General features: G+C 37.0%; 1 protein-coding gene across 4 annotated transcripts in view; it reads right to left on the bottom strand.

Annotated features, from left to right (window-relative positions):
* The window catches only part of LOC311591254 (contactin-associated protein like 5-1-like), an 869459-nt gene that overhangs the window by 440843 nt on the left and 404536 nt on the right, over positions 1 to 24080 (bottom strand). For all 4 annotated transcript variants that reach the window (XM_084770689.1, XM_084770692.1, XM_084770691.1 and 1 more), the window contains exon 7: positions 20885 to 21028. In XM_084770689.1, coding sequence (XP_084626815.1) covers positions 20885 to 21028 — 144 coding nt within the window. The remainder of the gene's footprint in view (positions 1 to 20884; positions 21029 to 24080) is intronic.

Genomic DNA, 24080 nt, shown 5'->3' with positions numbered 1-24080 from the left:
CACCAGTTCCATCACTGTTACAGTGGTAACCACTTTCTGATTAGATTTGAGGTGTATTTCACAGCAGGGAGTGCATTCCTTGTGCTGTGAACTTTGTCAGAAAAACAAGGTCAGTGAGGTCACAGGCTATAGGGTTAAACTGAATATTGATTAGTTAAATTATAGCATCAAACTGTCTTCTAAATTATTTCATTTATAGCTATAATCTAATGCTACCCAATAACCTTAATAAGACAAACATCCCCTTACAGTGAATAATGGCAAGTGAAAAAACCCATGACTACATAAGGTTCTGATAATAAGGACAATTGCTCAGCCATGAACAAGACATGTGTATTGTCTCTTCTAAGGCTTAGGAAATTGTGTAGAAAGGGAAAGAAGGGGAGAATATAAGGGCCAGAAAACATGGAAGCATTGTGAAAGATGTATGTGTGTGTGTGTGTGTGTGTGTGTGTGTGTGTGTGTGTGTCTGTGTGTGTCTGTGTGTGTACACATGTAAAAGAGACACTGCAATTATGAACTCTCACAGCAGCTGTAGATGCCAGAACTGAGTTTGTATAACACAGGGCCCATCAGCTCTGATTAAACTAAATGGGTTTCAAAAGTCATGAATATGGACAAAAGAAAGGTAGGAAAAAGATGGGGCTTGACAGTAATTCAAGGGAGATAAATGGTGGAAGGGAAAGAGTAATCAGAATGCATTATCTGCATCTTTAAAATCATTAAAATACAAAACTAAATTTATAAAATGAACTATAGGTGTCTTAGGGACAAAATTATTTCACATATGAAACATTTACAATATTTTAAGCTAATAAAATACTGTGTCAGCAGGGATACAGGAACTGAGGCTTGAAGAAAAATTCTAGAGAGACAAACTGAGTAAGTTTCTACTCTACGACACTCTCAAAGAATATATGCTCTAAGAAAGAACTTTTCCAGACTCATAAACCTTCCAATAATCTACTCCAAAAATTGTGAAATAAGTGCCCCCTCTGAGAATAGACAATGCTCTTTCATAAAATGTATAATGGTAGAGCCTGGACATGAATTAAAATCATCTCCCTCGATCTCTGTCCCCATTTTTATTTCTTGGAGGCTGCATATAGAGCAGACTCTTCTGTGTCTTATGGCACTTTGAGTTCAGTTGAGTTTATTGACTTGTAGGACTATATTTCACTGAACATTCCACTAGTGTGGCTCTTTGGCCCATATTTATGCTGGAAATCCACCCTTTTTGAACATTTTACTTATCTGTCAATCTTGTGTTGGCTTTGTGAAAAAGGAGTCATGAGTCAGACAGATTTTTTTTCTAGCAAAATTTTGGCTCCCTGTCTTGGATATGTAAGTAAGTTTACAGGTAGTGAACATCTCACTACCTAAAAATCAATTTATTACCTATTCAAGTCATGTAGGCATTTCATAGAAGACTCTGGAAAACTACAAATTTGAGGTTGTAGAGATGGCTCACAGGTTAAGAACACTTACTGGGCAATCATGAGAAATGCTGGTTATATCCCAGCGTCCCTGTAACAAACCAGTCATGAGGCACAAGCTTGTAACCTCAGATATGAGGAAAGAAGAATCTGAACTGCTGGGGCTCTCTGACTTCCAGCCAAGCTGAGAACGTACAAACTCCAGGTCCCAGAGAAAATTATTCCAAGGAATCAGAGAAGAGTGAAGGAGGAAGACACCAGATGATTTTCTGGTCTTTGCACAAGTGTGTAAATCTTCACACATACATATGCATATACTCGTACACATATATAACTATATAATTATGCATGAAAGGTATTTATTATACATAAATATTTCAAGATAAGAAATAGGCCTGTCACATTCCTTGTTTTACATGCTATCATGAACGTAAACTATAAATAATAGCTAAAAAGAGGCAAATCAATATTCTTAAGTGATTCTCAATTTGACTGTATGTTCAAACCCCTCCACCACCAGCAAGAGTGTAGAGACTAGAAAGGGACACATGTAAAAATAGAATATAAAATAAAATAAGCCAACTGGAAGAGGAAGAATAGTAACTAGTATCTACAAACAGAACATGCTAGGACACACACACACACACACACACACACACACACACACACACATATATGCTTGTGACTTTGTGGCTGAGTGCTTTACTCTTAGTTCACAAGCCCATTCATCTTTCTTTCTTTCTTTTTTATAGTTTTTTAAGACAGAGTTTCTCTATGTAGCCTTAGCTGTCCTGGACTCACTCTGTAGACCAGGCTGTCCTCAAACTCACAGTGATCCACATGCCTCTGCCTTCTGAGTGCTGGGATTAAAGGTGTGTGCCACCATGCCCAGCTAACCCATTTGTCTTTCTTAATAAAGTGTTTTCAGTTGTATTTCTAATCATATGTTACTGGTCTAATACTCTGGCCCAGGACATAAGAGCCTTCGAATATTATCAGATGCATTGTAATTCAGAAATATGTCCACAAAAATTCACTATTCAAACATTTGTCTAAGAAAGCCTGGGCTGGACTTGAGTCTCCTAGCAATAATGCAATTGTGATAATAAATCTGGTCACTATTTTAAAAGAGCCCAAGGTCACAACTCAGATTGAGCTAGGTTTAAGTTTAAGTAGAATGGTTCCTAAGGTAAAAGCTTCATGGCCTAGACACAGAAATGGAGAGCTGATTTATAGTTCCTTCTCCCTGGAACTCCCCAGATACATTCACAATGAAATGTCTTTGCATCTCCTACCCTCCACTTTGGCTCTGACTAGATGTGATAAGTCAAGTGTGGCTGACACACATTTGTTAAGATTTTTTTTTAACTGTGAGTATGTTTATGTGTCTATTCATCTGTATGCAGGAGCCTGTGAATACTTAGTAGGGCACTGGATTACCTGAAGCTAGAGGCACATTCTGTGTGACCTACCTGATGTGGGTGATAAGAAGTGAACCGAGGTCCTCTGCAAGAGTAGCATAAACTCTTAACTTCTAAGCCATCTCTCCACCATTGACTGTAATTTTAAGACACCCCATCCCTAAGAAAATATAGGGATCCAAATTGAAGTTTCTTACTTTGACTTACTTCAGATCGTGCTAAAGGGGCTATTTGTAGACTTCTTTCACTGTGCTGAGCTGTTATTTACAGAGAATGCTCATTATGGCTGTTTGCTGTGCTTCTAATCATCATTCAAACACTACAACATGTTGATGGGTGAAAAATAAACCCAGCAGTACAAGGCTGAGCTTCAATCAAGAGACATCAAGCAGAGCCAATCTAGCGTTTATAAACTAAGGGAAAAAAAAAACAATCTTGATTCAATCTAACTTGTGGGGAAAGATTTCAAAGCCAGTACTTGATTTTCTTTTCCCAAACTGCTATAATGCTTTCTAATTTGATTTATCTTATAACTATCAAGCCTGACTGGCTTGCCACCCAGAAATGTAAGGAATGGCTGCCCCTGAGCTTCTTGATTTACAAATTCATGGAGAGCACCAATTCAAATGAAGGCTCCTTTTCATGTGTGCAGAATAAAAGGCTCCTTCACAGATTCATTAATTTATTCAACAGATGGCCTGTAAGCAGCTCCCACCAGGTCAGGCTTGTTTCTTTGGCTAAGAGAAGTCTGTAGGAAGGCATGCTCTGACATGGCCCAGCTGAAGTCTGCGTGGCAACAGAATGAGGCTCAGAGATTATGGAATCACCACTGTGACCAAGAACTATGAGGATGGTGTGCATCTACCTGTGATAGAACAAAACAAAGCTGCATGAAATGTCTTTGATTTGAGTTTTGTATACAACTAGGAAGGAGTTGAGATAGAAAAAGGAATTGGATGAAGAAACAAAAATGAAACATAAATTAGAGAGGTGTCCATTTTAATTAATGAAAACAAAACAAACAAACAAACAAAACAGGATGTTTGGCATCAAGATACAATCAGCATTGAGGCTGGAATAACTCAACATTTACAAACCTGACCACAAATGTTATTCCTAGCTTGTCTAATCAATTTCTCCAATTTTATTTGGACCCTATGAAGGTATTATTCATCCAAAATCAGCCAGAAGAAACCTTAAGAGAAGGTTGGGTACTTCTTTTGTTTCTTTCTTGGGCTATACAGGTTTATTTTCATTGGGAGTTAGTAGTAAGTTACTATTGTTCTTATTCAGAGACAAATGAGATTGGACTCAGGGATGTTTCTCTTTTCCTTTATCTTTCTTTATTAGATTTGGAGACAGGGGCTGAAAAGAAAGAAGTGGGAATCTAGAAATATATAGGGATGATAGGACAAAAAGTAGATTATTGAGTCGACTCCTCTACTTAAGACCTTAATTGTGCTCACAAGGTTATTTTTAATTCTTTGGTATAGAAATTTCTATATTGTTGCAAAATAAAATTAATTTTGATACATTTTTATAGAATTCAAATTTAAGATTATTCTTTACATATATAATATATATTTCTACCCATACCACTCAAGCAGAATACAAGGTTTACCTTCAATAATTTGAAGTGCTATTGAGGGCTATTTTGGGTAGTTGATTGTCAATTGACCAAATCCTGTCCATGTGAATTACTACTCTATTTTTATCACATGACTATATATCTGTATATCCTAAGTGTAACAGATAGGTATGATTCTATAGACAGGTAAGGTAAATTAGGTAGATAAGGACTTCAAAAACCTCAAAGTTCTACAGAATATGGTATTTAAAGATGTTTTTATTGATTTAAGGATTCTTTGACAAATAGACAAGTTAACTCCTGGCAACATTCAGCCTACCTCAAAGAAGATGATGAATATCAAAGAGCTTCATTATACAGGTGGCTTCAAATGTGTCAAACCAGCCACTGGGCAAAATGTTCTGATTTCAACCACTGAAAGAATTATGCCTGAAAATAAGCAAGCTTGTATACCGGTAGAGTCGATGTCCAAACTCTGCCAAGAAAGGGTAAGCAAGTCCTCAATAGTTCCTGCCTCACAAATATGTCTGTCAGATATATTGGTCCAGAAGGCTGAAGATGATTCTCCAGTGGTATAGAGAGTTTTTGATGACTGTTCAGGTGACTGTTTGGTGACTGTTTTTTCACTTTGGAAGCTGCTAACATGAACTTCCTGCTTACTCAGGTAATTAATTTTATTCCTTCTCAAGTCTCTGATGGGGTTGAAGGCCAAATAGTTTAGTTTCACAAATCAGCTTTGTTGTTTAGGGGTAAGGATTTTTTAGGTCTTGTTAGATGTTTTACATTGATAGAGATGAGATATGATACATATTGATTTGGATTTAGAAATTAAGACTCACCAAGATAAGAAAATATTTTCTTCATGGTTGCCAAAGCACTATGAATGTAACATTAATATAATTCCTGATTGTTTCATGTTTTTCTTGTTGTATGTAGTTTATTGTATATATTTGTAATAATATAAATGTTTGTGTAAAAATAAAAAAATACTATTAAAGAGGTTTTAAAAAGATACAATGGATAACAATGCTTTGTTTCTTCCAAAGGAGGCATTAGAGCACAAAGATCAGCATCTTCAGTGATGCCATCAAGGAACACCAAGGGAATAATCTGTGATATTGTAGGGAGAGCTCAGACAATGTGCACACTACTAAGGGGATAGAAACCTTCTTCTTGTATCTTGTTCCTCTAGCCTGTAAGACCTGTCTCCTGTACACAGCAAACAGAAACTGTGTATGTCCTTTGGTCTTAGATGTGTGTGTGTGTGTGTGTGTGTGTGTGTGTGTGTGTGTGTGTGTACAATATCATGCCATGAATCACACACTGAGATCAGATGGCTACTTGATTGGGCTAGTGGATTATTCCTTTCTCACTGAGATGTGAGAACAGAACTCATGTAGCATTGGCCTTTATATGCTAAACCGTCTTGCTAGCATTCACTTTATATTTTGAGAGAGAGTCTGTTACAGAAACTTGAGCTTATCAATTGAACTAGACTTACTGGCCAATAAGCATCAATATCCTCCTGCCTCTGCCTCTCCAGCTCTAGGATTACTGGCATGTGCCACTATACCCAGAGTTTTACATGGATACTGAGTCTGACCTCCAGGCTTCATGCTTGTGCGGTGATCACTTCACACCCTGAGACAGCCCCATAGTGCTCAGCTTCACTTTTGTCTTTGCTATTTTTCTGCTGTCTCAATTTTTCTACCAAAGCTGTGATTTTGGATTTTTTTTTGATTCCCCAACTCTTGACATCTCTCTTATAACCTAAGTACTGTGTTTCTTTCTGGAGCACAAAGAAGACTATTCCCATCAAAGCATTTAATATTTTCAAGTAAATTTGAACCTCACTGTAAGAAAAACCCAAGGGAGAATTTTGGGATATGAAGGTGGAGGGAGAGATTGAAAAATAGACATATAGGGGGAGATCTGGTGGCATTCAGAGGAAGGACAGCAGGCTACCGAGAAGAGACTTGATACCCTATGAGCATATACAGAGGGAGGTAATCCCCCTCAGGAACAGTCATAGGGGAGGGGAATAAAGGGAAAATGGGAGGGAGGGAAGAATAGGAGGATGCAAGGGATGGGATAACCATTGAGATGTAACAAGAATAAATTAATAAAATAAAATTAAATAAAAAAAGAAAAATAGACATATAAAACTTTGTTTCAAATAAGAAGATTAAAAATGTACCTTTATTCTGCATACCTCTTTTAGAATACAAATTAAATGTATTTAGCTGATAATATAAATACTGTACACTAACAAGGCATTTACCTTATGATGCTTCAATGTATGATCATAGCTCCATGGTCCCAAACATTTACATTTAACGTTTAAATTATAATTACTATGAAGCAGACAAAATAAAAACATTTTAACTGGCTTAATTTATTAGCTGAAGAGAGTACATTTTTGAACCAGTTACAGCCCCAGGAGAAATATAAAAGAGAATTGAGCACCAGGAAGTGGTGAGCTGCTGGGATCACAGAGAAAATATGGAAAGAACCCTCCAATAAAAACATGCTTTGGGAGAAGGAAAGTAAACCACACTGAAATATCATTGATTAAAATGGGACACGATTTTTGTGAGAATTGGAACTTCAGAAGTCAATCATTTGAGTTTTTCTTGTACAAACACACTGACAGAGAGCACGAACATTTTTATCAAGAAGTTCTCTTAACTTGCAAATTATGTGCCTCATAAATGAGAGTAATTGTTGTTCTTTTTATTTCCTAACCATATATTGCAGTGACTATGTTAGATAATCTCATGTTTCCCTAGTCATGTGACCTTAGACATGTACTTGAGAGTTGGGTTCTTACATGTTAGGGAGACATAACATGTTTCTAAGAATGTGTCCAGGTACCATGTGAAAATATGAATATGTACGTGCCTCTCTTTGTCCTCATACTTCTGTCTTTTAGATATCTAGGGCTTCTAGTACTTTTAATGCAATTTTTATTAATATTATTTTTTATTTTTTATCCACGTATATAATATATTCTGGCCACTTTCTTCACACTCTCTTCAGGCCTCATGCTTTTCTACAAATGTATTTTCTGTTTCTTTGATATTTTAATTCTGTTATTGTCTCCTAGAGCTTAACTGAGATAATGTTTGTGACCACCTGTTTAGAATTATCCACTAATTTAGCTGGCTCACCAGCAGCTACTGAGTTGGATAAAATTGTACCCCCTCTTCTACCAGATTTTTGAGTTGTCAAGTAACTGTTCATCTGTGTACCCAGACTTTAAATAATTTTTTCAAGTAACACAGTGATTAGAAATATGATATTTATTTATGGATGAGTTACAATGTCAAAGTCACTCTTCTTTGCTGAACTTTTTACAATGTAGCTCGACACCCTAAATTTTCTTCTATGGTCAGCTGCCTCAATATTAATTAGTCTTTGATACTTTGAGTTCTAGAGACCACTGCAGGGAATAAGAGAAGTTCCTTTCTTCTACTATTGTTCCTCAGTGGAAAGCCTAGTTGTTCTGCCAAAGAAATTTGCAATTTCACTTTGTTTTTGTTTGTTTGTTTGTTTGTATGTGAGTATGTGTGTGTGTGTGTGTGTGTATGTATACATGTGTATTTGTATGCTTGTGTGTCTGTGTGTATGAACATGTGTGGAAGTGGGTGTACATGTATATGTGTATACTACATGCTGAAGAGGCTAGAAGTCAACTTATAATAACATACCTCCGTTGTTGTGTATCTAGTTTTGTGAGAAGTTTTTTCACCATTTAGGTTAGACTGCTGACTGGCAAGCCCCATAGATCAGATTATCTTTTGCCCTCAGATCTGGTTTTCTAGAACATACCTTTTTTCATTGATTTTGGTATTACTATTATTTTGGATATACTGTGTATGTGTATATGTCTGATGTGCATGTATGTACATGTTTGCTGGTACGCACACGATACAGAAAATATATGTAAATCAAAGGACAAATTTTGAGAGTTAATTCTCTCCTACCTTGTTTGAGGTAGGGTCTTCCTTGTTACTTTGGTTACTGCAGGTTAGCTGGCCCACAGGCTTCTAGATGATTCTCTTTTTTCAGCCTTCCATCTTATTGTAGGTGTACTTAGGTTATAGATGCATGGCACAGTGTTGAGCCTTTGTATGTCGTGAGAGATCAAACTCAGGTCCTCAGGCTTGAAATTCAAGTACTATACAAACTGACCTCTTTCCTGGGCCCAGCTGTTTTCCATCTACAGGAGTCAGATTCCTCAGAAATCTAGAAACCATGCTCTATAGAACAGTACTTGGCCACTGCTTGTTTGCCTGCTAATCACTTGCTCTTGTGTTGCTCTGAATCTGAGTCTAGGCAGCAGAGGCTACACTAGTCCTGATGCTTCACTCACTGTGTGCTATCCTAAGTCCTAAAGGACACATTGGGGTTTTTACAATAACTTTATGGACTTTTTGCATCATCAGACATTTTTTTATTTGTCATTGGAAGCACATATGTGGAGGTTAGAGTAAATCACACAGGTATCAGTTATATCATTCCACTGTGTGAATCCCCAGCATCAAAGAGAGGATGTCTGCCTTTGCAGCAAGACCCTCTACCCACCAGTCCATTTCACAAGCCCTCAACATCTTGCTTCTGTTACCATCTTGGAATGTTGTATATGCTACATTTCCTTTTACAAGACAGTTCTCTCTGCCTGGAATTGTTTGGGCTACACTTGCTCTTCAAAGCCAGTGACAGAAACTTCAGTTCATGTAAGAGGAGTTCCAGAGCTATGGGGAGGTGTGATATATGTTCACTGGGAAGCACTTAGTCCTCAGTCAGGATTCTCAGCCTTCACCTTCAGCCAGGAGGATGAAACATGCAACTGTGAGTCAGAAGATGGAGGTGTGGGGCAATGAGGTATGCTACGCATCCTACTTCTTTCCAGTGCCTTACTTAGTCTGGCCAGAGGCAAAGGTTCTGCTGCATGTTCTCCCCTCTCAAAACTTCTCAGGAGAGATTTAAGTAATTACCTAATGGCAGGGGCCATTTCTGAAATTTCTAGTTGATCTTTAATACTCAGCTGAGTGCTGTTATTTTGTAGATCTGTCCAGTGTCGTGAGCATGCATTGGTGAATGTTTCTTTATTCCTGCACTTGGATGTGAAAGTCATTCAGGACCTCAGGGAAAAATGATATATAATAAAAATGAATAAATGCTGATGGTACCATGCTTTCCAGGAAAGAATAAAGAAGATTGTGAATGACAGAGTCTCCTTCTTCATATCATTGTCATTTATTTTCACTGACTATACATTACTCCTTTTAAAAATAGATTTATTTATTTATTTATTTATTTATTATGTATACAGTGCTCTGGCTGCATGTCATAAGAGGGCATCAGATCACATTATAGATGGTTGTGAGCCACGAGGTAGTTGCTAGGAATTGAACTCAGGACCTTTGGAAGAGCAGCCAGTGCTCTTAACCTCTGAGCCATCTCTCCAGCCCAAATTATCCTTTTATATAAAGGAAGGATTGTAATGGCTGCTCTTGGCCTGACTCACACAGAGATGTCAAGGACAGAAGCACCAATCTGGGCTCAGGTCCATCGGTCTCTCCTCTCTCTGTTTATTGCCTCTTTAGTAGTGGCGTACCAATATGTCACTCCTCTATAAGCTCCAAAGGAATACACCATATCAGCTATTCCCGTAGGGGCTTAAATGAAGGACTAATGTGTTCAGCTCTTTAGGAGGAAACTTACCCAAAACTGAGTTGATTCCAATCTTCATTTGTCTATGTTCCTAACATTTTTCTTTTCTTTTCATCCTTTTCTTTGTCTTGTTCCCTCTCTTTAATTTTAATTATTTCTTTTCAACAGCCAGTCACATAGCCCAGGTTGTCTTCTTACTGACTATATAGTCAAAGCTCTTTGAACTCTTGACCCCCTTGCATCCATGGTGCCTGTGCATGTTCTTTAATTCCTCACTTATCTCTATTCATTTACATTATTCTAATTTTTCAAATGACCAGACAGTACTATATATATATCTGGCAGACTGAACAGGCTTTCCTATACTCTGTGGGATGGACATGGATATTAATGCAGACATTAACATATGCAGTTTTAGTAAAAACTTAAAAATGCTTGTCTGAAACCAGTCTTAGGAAGCTGAGGCAAGAGAAGTCAGGCCAATTTGGGCTATATAGCAAGATTTTGTTACTAAGCACCAAAACAACTATAGAAATCTGTAACCCAATAATTTTCATTTTAATGAAACTGACTACATTTCAGTAAATTGTTTTGAATCATAGTAGTTGTTTTGACTTTTCTTTTGGCAAAAGAAACCTAAACAACTCAACCTTCAGACAGTTGACCCTTAATGAAATAAAGATGAGCTACTCTAACTTTTCAATAATATTTAATCACATTTTAAAAACTTTTAATGTAACTGTTGACATTATTGAAATTATTTTAAGTAAAAGGTTGGCCTTAGAAACAAGACTTTAGGCTCTGAGTTCCTCCCTTTTGTCACCAGCCTATTTAAAATGGATCCTAAGAATCTGGAATTCCCTATCACTCTCATGCTGGAAGAAAGAAACGACTGACATGTGGCCACAGTCAGAGGAGGAGCCTGGTTCCTAGGAACGGATCTCATAGGGTACTTACAAATGATCAGATCGCTGTGTGAGAGAGACTGAAACTCAGATGATGTCCATGATTGGTGGAACCACACTTTGATTATGGCTACTTAGCCATGCACATTTCTTGCCCTCTATTTATATCTAAACCCCATAGCAGGATCCTAAAATTGGACTTCGGGACCTCTTTTCTTCTTTATTACCCTTCCTAATGTGGTGACGTTTAATAAATCTTCAGCCAAGTGCTGTGGCACATGTCTATAATCCCAGCACTCAGGAAGGTAGAGGCAGGCACATCCCTGTGACTTTGATGCCAGCCTGTTCTTCAAAGGAAGTCTAGGACAGACAAGGCTACACAGAAAATCCACATCTGAGGAGGAAAACAAAAAATATTTTTTCTCTTTTCCTTTTTAAAATTGGTTTATTGAACTTAGTTGGCTTATTGAAAATAGTTATCTGAATGACAATTGTTAAAACTACCAGGGTCCAGACTCTGATGCTAAGGACTCTCAAATACTAAAGGGGTTGTTTGAAAAGAGGCTCTTCAGAATGTGCCTAGATCCTGCTTAGAACTTTTACCCTATGAAGACCTAGTAAGAAGTGGACTAAAATCAGCCTAGAAGCTGACCATCTCAGGTCTCAACATGCTGCACTCTGAGATCTCAGCCTCCAGAACTGTTAGAAATTGCAGTTGTTTATAGGTTTCCTGCTTTATGGAATTTCATTCCAGCTTCCCAGATGAATTAAGATAATGACCATTCCACTCTCTACTTATTTTATTATAATTTAACTTTCAGACACATTATTCTTCATCTGATCTTGAATGTTTTCATCTCAATTTCCTGAAGAAAAGAAGGAAGAGAGGTTCTTGAAGCAAACAACTTAAAAATCATTCTTCTTCAGGTCTGAGAAGCACACACAGCAGTGAAGAAAGTGATATGAATGTCAGACTGGTCTAATGGCAGAGCAAGACAGCCATCATCAAGGGAGAGTATCACTTATCACAGAGCATACTCACAGAGATGAAACATGATCATGGAGACAAGCTGAAGAGCTGAAAGGCTTCACTAGTCAGAAGGGAGATTTCTTTGAGCAACTCTGATAAGTGTCTGGGTCATAGGAAGGTAAGGCAAAGGTTACTGTCCATAAGGTGTGTGTGTGTGTGTGTGTGTGTGTGTGTGTGTGTGTGTGTGTGTGTGTGTGTTTGTGTGTATACAAATACATATGTGGGCATGCACAAATGCCTGCAAGCTCCCACACATTTGCACACTTTCTTCTCAGTGACAATTTTTCTTAGCTACCAAGTTGCCAGAAATAAATAACTACAGATCAGTAAATTTCATGCCCACACAGCTTCAAATAATGAGAAACTTTACAAATGCTCACTGCATGCACCTTTATATGTCTAGTTTACTCAAGTCTAGCAGAAAACATCTTTCATTATTTTATTCCCTAAAGTCTTGTTTTAAAGGAGTCAGTCATTCAGTCACATCAAGATAGAAGTGATTATATTAAATTTCTCCAAGTGAAAGATAAATAAAATTGTAATAATATGTCTATTCAAAGCCACTTTATAATTCATACAGTTCAGGGGTCAAATTACAATTTGGATGTGGTCAAAGGCATAGAAAGTGTATATGACACTATTGCTGTACTGTATAAAATGGCAGGTTAGTACTGGTTCACATGTCAACTTCATCTGAATAGGTTGCTGGATGTTTTACTCAACTGCCCAAGATTCCTGGTATTCAAGGTAATCACTATTGACTGTGAATTGTATTAGCTATGTTAAAGGATTTAACTTCCACATTGACAATAGAAAGGATGTATTGTAATTATCCCACTTACACTAGAGGGCACCAGTATGTGGTCCCTTGCCCAAGGCTGCACAGCTAAGAGATTCTTAGAACCTCTGTACTAACACTCCCCACTAGAGTGCCAGGAGAGCTGCTTATGGAAACCCTGGTTGACATAACCAACAGGTCTCACCCAGAATATACAAAAAGGCACATTGTGATTCTTCTGCAATGTTAGCCATGGAGATGTGATGGTCATGGTATCTATTTAGTGTTGGCCACCATTCATCCAATGCCTTGACTTCAGCTCCTCGGACACAGAAACACACAGGTGAATTGGCACAGCGAATTCTCTAACTTTCAGACTTCCTTTTAGCTATTTGTTCTTTTCTCTTCTTTAATGGAAGACCAAGTATATGCATCTGCATGATAATGTACATACACATATATGTAGGCCAGAACACAAATTTGAGTGTCACTCCTCAGATAATGTCCACCTTTTGTGAGAAGCTGGTGAGGGCTCTCCCTTTCTCCCCCTTCTGAATGTCACCAATCAGTCTAGACTGGTGAGCTTACGGACTGGCCTGTCTCTATCACTCACTGTACTGGCAGCACAGGCTCATGCTACCATTTATAACTATTGATGATGATGGTGATGATGATGACGATGACAATGACGACGATGATGGTGTGAGTTCAAAAGATCAGATTCAGGTCCCTGTGCTCACATATAATTAATTGACTTAACTCTCTGTTCAGAGCTGAACTCTTATGTTCATTAAAAGAAAACCATTTGAAGCGCTACATGAACAGAATAGGACTTGCAAGAAAACATCATTTCTTATAGAGCACAGGACTTAATTTAATCATGCTCAGGAAGCTATCAGGGCAACATACATCCAATATTATGTGTATAATAATCCAAATTACAGCTACTACACACACACTTCAATGGTCCATTTACTTCTGATTATTTACTATACACAGGTCTATTAGCACAAGGTGATAGACTTGGAGAGGAATAGTAGGTATGTTTTATGTCTTCTTTAAGCTGTTTTTTTTTATTGCATTCTGAAATGTGCAAGATCCTCCTGTAGTCTAATCAAGCTATAAAGACTAAACTGAATCATCCCCACGGAACAGCTGTTAAATCTTCAGGGAGTGGGCAGGTCCCATAGGAAAGGGGTGATGGATTGCAAGGGAAATGCTGCCTGAAGGCAGCCCACAAGAAAGGCTTGTGCTCTGTGAGGCCAAGGGAAGCCTGGATTTCCTTGAGCCTTGAGGCACAATTTGTAATTTATTGCCAACAATTCACCCTCTCTGACTTCTTCCTTAATTCTACAGAATTCATAATAAACCATGAACTACTGAAGACTCAATAATGGCAAGAGAAATGAAAAGTAATCAATACACAGAAAACAGAAACAACTTCTTTTCTAGAATTATTAACAATATAGTGACTGTGGGACTTTCAATAAAGATGACTTAAAGCAGATGTAGTATCTTTGGGGTAAATGTTAAGTTTACATCTGTGCTTTCGTATTTAATAGTGTGAAACATTACATCTCAGAATGAATGCCAAAGAAATAGACCACATGCACACACACACACACACACACACACACACACACACACACACACAAACACACACACACATTTGATATAGGAAATGGTAGCAATTTTAAAGTAAAATCTTGTGTATTACTTTCTTTATATTATAAAGGCAAAGGCTTAGATTTTTCTACCTGTATAGTAAAATTATGGATTAATTCTTTGTTCCCAAGGGCATTAGTGCTAAATGGTTCTCCGTGCCTCACAATGACGATACTACCAATTAATCCTTGAAAACTGAGTGGAACAGAAAAATTTCAGGCAATCTGTTAAACGTTGTAGTTAGTGTAAAGACTGACAAATGTGTGTTTACATTTTGATTCAGGATTCACCCATAAAGTCAATAATATAGAAGTTACTGACACCCAGAAACCCATATTGTCTTTCCTCATTCTACATTTTACTATCAGTTATTCTTCTTATATAATGACTGAATTTAGCATAGCTCATCATAAAGGATGAAAAGCCACAGCCCTCTAACTGGTTCTTTGCCTCTCCAGAAACCAGGCCACAACCCCAGACCTGCACTTAGGACATTAGAACCAGAACTGACCAGAGCCTGCTATGGCAGTTGGCAGACCTTGATGGAAAAATTAAGTACAGATTCTTCTCTCACTGAACTGCCTAGGACCAAGGCAACATTCAACTATGATCTCAGTGTCTTCTTTCCTTAACTTCAGGCATGCAGGCTAAGCCACTAGGGTAGACTATATTACTAAGTCAGAAGCACATAGGCACACCACAAGGTACCCCACCTACCCATGCCCACACACAAACATCCATTGCTGTGAAGTGAAAGCCTACAAGAGTCTGAAGCCTTTTTCAGGTTATTGAAACGTTCTTTCCTTCATGGTCCCATATGCACGAGGTGGTGGCCCAACTCAGCATTGAAATCAAAGGCTCTCGCTTAGCACAGCCCCATGCTATACATGCTATGAGGCTGTATCTCTCATCTTCTCCCTCCTCATGTATGATCATGGCTGTTCACAGAGTGATACCTCTTCACTTAATAATACCAATTCTGAGTGGATAATTTTGTGTTAGTTTTTCTAAGCCACTGTGGTCTCTTTTTTTTTTTCAGTTTCTATCAAAAAATACTTTCTAGAATGCTGTGTATAGACCTTCTGTTTGTGGACATAGGCTTAGTAAACACAGAAATTCCTATATAAGGCCTAGGTAGGCTCTCCCAGTTCAAATCCAATATGAATACATAACAGAGTGAAGTGCCAGCTGAGAGCTCACATCTTGATCCACAGTCATGAAGCAGAGAGACAGCACTGGCATGGCATGAGTCTTTTGAAGCCTTAGAGATTTCATAAAAGGACATAGCTACTCCAACAAGGTCTGATGCTTCTCCAAAAGTACCACCATCTGGAGTCAAAAATTCATACACATGAGCCTCCAGGTGACCCATTTTCATTCAAATCACTACATTCTCCGCTGTGCTAGCAATAGCAAGATAACTGGAAAATCAATGATTATTCAAGTAAGATAGGCAACATAATTTATCATGGGTAAGTGGAACAATTTTCAGGAATCTTAGGTCTGATCTACTATAAGCAAATGTTATTACTCAGCATCCAAGAACTAGACAGAAACTCCTATCTTCTTAACGCCATCATAAATCCTTAAAATGAAAGGAGTCAGTAACATGGTACAAATCTTTTAAAAAGCTACTATTCTTTCTCCATGTATAAGTTTCCACACATGTGCCTGATGTATACCCTAGAATCTAATAGTAATTTTTAAATGATGCAGTAACATGGAACCTCTATATATAAGTAAATAAATATAAATAAATGAATCTACTAAATGGTATGTTTATTAAGCAAAAGAACCTATTAGGTTACTGAAAATGCTGTAGTTTTTCTAGACAGTAGAATAACCAGACTGCAATGAGAATTAAGTTTTGCTCATCACTGGGTAGATGGTTTATGGAGCCATAGGCTGGCAAAGAGGATAGCATAACATCGAACATTTTAAGACAAGGAACTATCAAACTAGTATAGATCAACTGTGGAGTCAACTCCACTCACCCTGGGTGCACAAAAGTGTCCCAAAGTCTCATGAACATGCTTTCAGGGAAAGTATTTCTGAAATCAGATTATTAATCCTAGGAATCAAAGAATTTAATCCTTTATAGACATTGCCAAATTTCTCCTTGTGTTATCAATAAACATTTGATGAAGAGCTTAGACTCAGGTGAAATAAAGTGTTTTTCACTCATTGCAGAGATGGTGTCAAAATGCATTTGAGGAAGTAAAGATTCACTCTACAGTTGGTTGGTAACATAGGCAGACCAGAGCCTCCTCAGAAGGCCACGGGGGAATAAAAGACGGTTCAGAAATATGATTTTTAATACCCATCATACCTATAAGCAAAAACCCAAGAGCCTAATGGACTCCTATTTTTCTGACAGTATCAAGTAACATTTCACCTGCCAGTTTTGAGAAAGGCTAGGGAAATCTGAATTTCTCTCCTTATGTGAGTCTATTAAACCTAAACTTCCCTATCTCCTATCTACACAAATTTAAAGGAATACATTTCACATGGAATCTTTAAATGTGATTTACATAAGGACTAAAACAACAATTTTCCAAAAATATCTCTTGCTATATAACTTCTAATTGAATGCAGAAGAGAATTGATGATCATCTATACTGAGATAATGGAGATGTTAGTATTCTCTGGCAAATCTAACGTAGACTTTGTAATGAATATTATCTCAAAAATCAACTGGAAGAGGTGAATAAGAAAACTGGTCATACTCACAAATGCACAGTCTTAATAGGAAAATAAAGATATAAAGAAAATCAAATGAAAATTTTAGAACCTGAAAATACAGAAAATTGAGCCTCCAGCATCTACACAAAAAGATGGGCATGGCTGTATGCCTGTAACCCTGGCATGGCTTGGAGCTGAGGCAGGAGGATTACTGGAGCTTGCTGGGTTGAAGTCAGCTCCAAGTTCAGTGAGAGATCCTGTGTTAAGGAAAAATGACCATACATGATAGAAAACGCAGCATACTCCTATGGCCTCAGTGTATATACAAACATGCATGCCCCTGCATACACATAAACACAACACACACACATTGAGAGAGAGAGAGAGAGAGAGAGAGAGAGAGAGAGAGAGAGAGAGAGAGAGAAGAGTATGACGTAGGGTGAAATACATTAAACTTTAAAAACTAAGAGATATATGTAATAACAATGGGAAGAATAAAGAATACTGTTGAATATACACCAACTACTAAAAATAATATGTCAAATATATAAACACTGAAATTATATAATTTGGACAATATATAAACTAAAGTAGCTTGACAAGCTATAATAAAAAGATGGTGTTGTTCAGAAAGAAGATATGAAAGACACTGGTGACTAATCCTGTCTAATGGTCAATGGCATTAAAAAATATTTACAACTTTCATACCTACTACCTCAGTGACATAACACACTGGTGGTTACTATGCTGTTTCTATAGAATCAAAATTGAACTTACACACCCACATCATCAAAAACAGAACAACAAAAACTATGGACAAAGGGTAAAATTGAGGAGGGAATATTAGATGCATTTTTAGGAATCAAGTGTCATTTTTCCTATTTTCTAGTCTCCCAAGTGCCTAATATTACCCTCTCTTGGCTTTCTTTCCAAATTTTAGACTATACAAAATGCAAATAAGCAATTTAATAGTTCATTAGAAGTATCTTTCTCTTGGCTGGGCGTGGTGGCACACGCTTTTAATCCCAGCACTCTGGAGGCAGAGGCAGGCAGATAGCCATGAGTTTGAAGGCAGCCTGGTCTACAAAGTGAGACCAGGACAGCCGAGGCTACACAGAGAAACCTTGTTTCCAAAAATAAAAAATAGAAATAAAATAAAATAATCTTTCTCTTAAAATTTCAAATCATTTTTGGAAAGTTAAAACAAAAGCAAAACAACTCATAAGACTCTAATTGCAAAGGAAAAGAATAATAATTAAGACAAATAAACATAATAGGATAGAGGGATATAAAAGAGGTAACCTCTCTATATTTCAATTACATTGATAAAATGATAATGACATTAAATTATGAGAATTTATGTACATATACTGTAACAACCAAGAGAACACACATGAAAGCTATGCAAAGATGCACTCACATACTGAAATGAATTCTAAATTTCACTCAATGCACATATTATATTATAAAGGGAAGAGTTAAAACATCTGAACAGACAAAAGGCATGAACTATAAATATTTATTTAAGCTCTCACATATCAACAATTGAATTAAATGTAAATGTGCCCAGTACTCAAAGTTTTTAGTAGAATGAAATTCACTACACCAAATAATTGTTATCAACAAGAAACAATGATACAGACAAATTAAAAGCAAAATAATGCAAAATAAACCTATAGAATACAATTATTTAAAAAATCTTGCCTGACAGTGGTGGCACATACCTTTAATCTCAGTATTTGTGAGGCAAAGGAAGAAGATCTCTGAGTTCAAGACCAGCCTGACATACAGAAAAAATTCTAAGACAGCCAGAGCTCCATGGAGGAAACCTTGTCTCAAGTCAACAACAACAACAATAAAACAAAAAGAAAGATCATATGTCAATATTATAGTCAGGTAATGTATATATTAGAGAAATGTTATCACCAGAGGAAAAAATGCTATTACATGATGAATAGGCCCATCTAGCCTGATGAAATGATTTTAAAAAGAACTCAACATGTGGTCATATCAAACATCCAGAGAACTAGTAGAAATACAAAATATTTACTCATATAGAGAAATATACATATCAGTATTGAATCCCCATTATATTCAAAGCATTTCGAGGCATTGAGAATGAGGCACTTGCCGGGCGTGGTGGTGCACGCCTTTAATCCCAGCACTAGGGAGGCAGAGGCAGGCGGATCGCTGTGAGTTCGAGGCCAGCTTGGTCTACAAAGTGAGTCCAGGATGGCCAAGGCTACACAGAGAAACCCTGTCTCGAAAAACCAAAAAAAAAAAAAAAAAAAAAAAGAGAATGAGGCACTACATAAGTACATATATATATATATATATATATATAATAGTGTGTCTTCTATATATGTCAGCAAAGTGATACTCATCAATCTCCACAATACAGCTGCCTAAGTAAACCCTGCATAGTGAAAGCATTGATTGACTTGCCATTGTGGATAGAGAAATTCTTACTAGATGAAGAGCTACAAAACATTAATGGCTTGAGAGAGAGAAACAGAGAGAGAGAAAGAGGGAGAGGGAGAGAGAGGGGGAGAGAGAGAGAGAGAGAGAGAGAGAGAGAGAGAGAGAGAGAGAGAGAGACTTTTTGAGGGACAAGCCCTTTGATATGTTGTTTCACTACAAGCAGTCAGCACTAAAATGAGATAAATATGAGCAACAATAAATGAACCCAGTGGGATTTATTGGGGTGTATGTATGTGTGCATGCATGTGAGTGTGCATGTGAGTGAGTACATGGGTGTGTGTAAGTGTGTGTGTTTAATAATAACTAAAGAAAAAAAAAAACACCAAGAGGTCATAAACTTGAGAAGGATTCCAGGGAAAGTTAGGAGAAATTACATGGAGGACAATAAATTCAAGGATAATTTTTTTAAACACCCCTCCTAACCTGAAGATGGCTAAAAGCAGCATTCTCTGAGTGCTTGTATGTGACTTTACCAATGAAATGACTTGCAGTTCCTCTTTGTTAGTTGCCTGTTTTTCACTATAAAATCAGCTAGTAGGACAATAAGAAATGGTTTATTTCCTTTTTAATTTCTGAGGCAGGCCTTCATTAGCAAAGTCTGGCCTCAGAGTTGCTGTGTAATAGAGCATGATTTTCATCTTCCTGCTTTCTCCTCCTTCATGCTAGTGTTACAGGTGTCTGGAATGAGAATTGTGGTTAGAGTAAGAAATAGTCCCCAAAGACTCAAATTGAGAAGGTGATTCTGTTTATTAAGGTTGTAGAAACTTAAGGAGGTGAGACTTTCCTGTTGGTTGGTTACTGGCAGAGGACCTGTGGCATTATAGCCCAGCAACAAGTCCTGTTGACGCTGATACTTAAATGCTGATGGGATCTCAGCAGCCAGCCTCCTATATCTACTGTCATGTCTTCTCTAACATGATGATAAATATTCACTCATGCTATGAGACAGTCTAAAACCTTCCTACTTTATATTGCTTCTCTTCAGTCCATTTGGAAAATTAACTAAAACACCTGTATTTATACTGTGGCAGGAATGTGACCCAGAGTTTCCTGCATGCCAGGCAAGCACCTTCCAACTACTACATACCCAGTCTTGGCTGATGAAAAATCTAAATGCACAAAATAAACACAGTATGAAGATCTACAGGGGTAAAGAGTACCAAAGGTAAGATTCACCCAACATTCACAAACCACCAGGTACCAGCGATAGTGGACTTACCACAGAGTAGATCTGATGCTTTCTCCTTTTAGCCAAGTCAATTATATTCACTCCATTGTAGTACAGGTTTTCAACACAGCCATGGAAGTTTTTCTTTAAAAAGGTCCCAGGTTTGCTTGGTACTGGAATTCCTCCAAAACTGAGCTTTAAGGAAAAAGAATTAAACATCAACTCTTAGTTACAGGCTCTGAAGAAGTAGGAATGTAAGAAAAGTAAGTACATTCTCTAGGTTTAATTGTATCTGTGATCCATGTGGCTTTAGTAATTGCTGATGCCACTTGATTACTCATTTAAAATGATACTAATTATCCTATGTAAAAATATCTATAATTGCTTTCCCAAATAACTTACTTTACAAAACCCTTTTCATTTTTTCTTAAAACCTTTCAATACCAAATAAAACAGTAATTTACAGAGGAAAATGAGAAAAGAAAAAAATCAACATCTTTGTCTGTAGCACAGAAGTAGAGAGGACACAGCCACTAAAAAAAGCTAAGGAATGAAGCAAATCCTTCCTCACCACAATGAAATTGCTTAAGAGCTTATATGCATTGGATTGTTCCCCAAATGTTATCTATAAATATTAAAGAGTGAGGAAGAAATCTTAAGAGAATGACACTCAATTTCCTTTAAGAGGTGTCAGGTAGGATTTTTGGTAGATTTCTTGGGCTATAGAGGGTTATTATCAATGGGAGTTTTTTACAAATCATTACAGGCCTTATTTAGGGAGAAAACAAGGTTGGACACAGAGATGTCTCTCTTTTCCTTTATCTTACATTCTTAGGTTTGGAGATAGGAGTTGTAAAGAAAGAAGGGGGAATAGAGACATATATAGGGAAGATAGAACAAAAAGTAGATTAGTGAATATACTACTCAACTTAATGCCTCAATTGTCATGCACAAAGTTATTTTTAATTCAGTGGTATAGAATTTTGTATATAGATACAAAATAAGTTTAATCCTAGATACCATGTATGAAATTCAAATGTAAGATTGTTGTTCACACAAACACATACACACACACACACACACACATATACAATTTAAAGTGAGGAATTGTACCCACATACCTCAATTATAATACAAGATTTACTTCCAATACTTTGAAAGTGCTATTGCAGGCTGTTTAGGATAAATAATCTATACATGTTGTTAGTTGATCAAATCATGGTCATATCAATCACTAGTCTACTTTTATCACAAGAATATACATCTTATGTGCAACAGATAGATATGATTCTATAGAAATATAAGGTAAAATGGTTAGATAAGGTCTTCAAAAACCTCAGAGACATACACAATATAGCATTTAAAATGTTTTATTATTTTAAAGATTTACTAATAATGAGGCAGGTTAACTCCTGGCAACACTCAGTCTACCTCAAAGAAAATGATGAGCATCAAAGAACCTCCTTATGGAGATGGCTTCAAATGTCACAAACCAGCTACTGGACAAAATTTCCTAATTTCTTCCACAGAGAGAATTCTGCCCCAAAAAAGGTAAACTTAGATGCAGGCAGAGTCGAAAGTTAAATTCTGTCAAGACAGGGTAAGCAAGTTCACAATAGTTCCTGCCTCACAAATATGTCTGTCAGATATATTAGGCCAGAAGGCTGAAGAAGACACTCCAACATTATAGAAAGTTTTGGGTGACTATTCGGGAGGAAAACTATCACCTTGTCATTTGGAAAACTACTAACCCGTACTCCCGGCATACTCAGGTTATGAAATTTATTCATTCTCAAATCTCTGATAAGGTTGAAGACCAGGTAGCTTAGTTTTTACAATGAAGCTTAGTTTTTTATGGGTTAAGATGTTTTTAGCTCTCGATAGATATTTTAAGTTAATAATGACAGATATGATGGAGATTGATTTACATTCAGAAGTTTAGACACACCAAGATAGGAAAGTGTTTTTCTCCAAGACAATCAAATATAAATAGCCAAAACACTAAGAATGTAACAGTTATATAATTCCTGATTGTGCCATAGCTTTTCTTGCTCTAGGCAGCTTATTGTATATATGTGTAATGATATAAATATATATGTAAAAAATAAAAAATGTCTAATTGAAAAAAAGAAAAAGATAATTATTCTTAATAATTGTTAGCTTTTGCTGAAAGTTTTGAATGAGGTATTTTGTATTGAAGCATTTAATTGTACTTTCCTGAAACCAAAGAAGAAGAAAAATAGAAATAAGAAAAACCAAAAAACAAAACAAAAAAAAGATTAAAGATTGAAATAATACAAAAGTGCCTATGGATTTGATAAACAATGAAGAATAAGCATAATGAAATTGTTAGCATGTCCATTATTAATAACTTATTGCAGAAAAGAAAATGAATGGAATTTTGATTGTGAAGTACAAGAATTATAATTGGTTGTAAAGTTTGATTTCAGCAATGAGAAAATTGTGCACACCAAGGCCAGGAGATGCTCCAAAGCACTAGCCATACAGGCGCAATTACGCAAGTTTGATTCCTAGAACATTTGCTAAAAAACAACAAAGAAAAAAATTGAGCAAAAGCTAAATGAAGTAGCCTACCAGCCTGCATCTGTGACCTAAGCATGGCTATGAATAGATGGTCACCAAGAACAGAAGAACTACCTAGAAACTCATCGAGAAACTCGCCAACCAGCTAATCTGTAGTACATTCTGCACCAGCTAGAGAGGAAATAGAATACATAGTAGAAGTGGTTGAAGAGAGGGAACAAGATAGAAGAAAGAATGCAGAGAAAAATGATGGTGATTACCAGACCTGGGAGAGGCAGGGAGAGAGTACAGAGGGTCTACAGAGAAAAGATATACTGAGGGAGAGAGCATCTCTGAGACCAGTTGTAGACCTAGGACATGGAAAGCTTCTAGGAGGAATGGGAGTGATTCAAACTGAGACTCCTAGTAGCAGGGGTGATCGAAACTGAAGAGAACACCCAAAGAGGGTAACATCAACCTACCCAGAAACCCTTCAACTCTTTTGCCCTGCCTACATGATGTGCAGGGATAAAGATACAGCAGAGATTGTGTGGACCAAACTGAGAACTATCTTATGAGAGAGAGCCTACCTCTGAAACTATTAATGATACTCTACTATGCTTTCAGACAAGAGCCTGATTTTCTCAGAGGATTGTTCTCTGAGATGCTCTGTCTGGATTGAAACAGATGGAGAGACTCACAGCCAAATGTGAGATAAAGTGAG

This window comes from Acomys minous (assembly GCF_964271855.1).
Source record: "Acomys minous genome assembly, chromosome: 1".
Classification (NCBI taxonomy): Eukaryota; Metazoa; Chordata; class Mammalia; order Rodentia; family Muridae; genus Acomys; species Acomys minous.
This window is presented reverse-complemented; position numbering and strand designations above follow the sequence as displayed.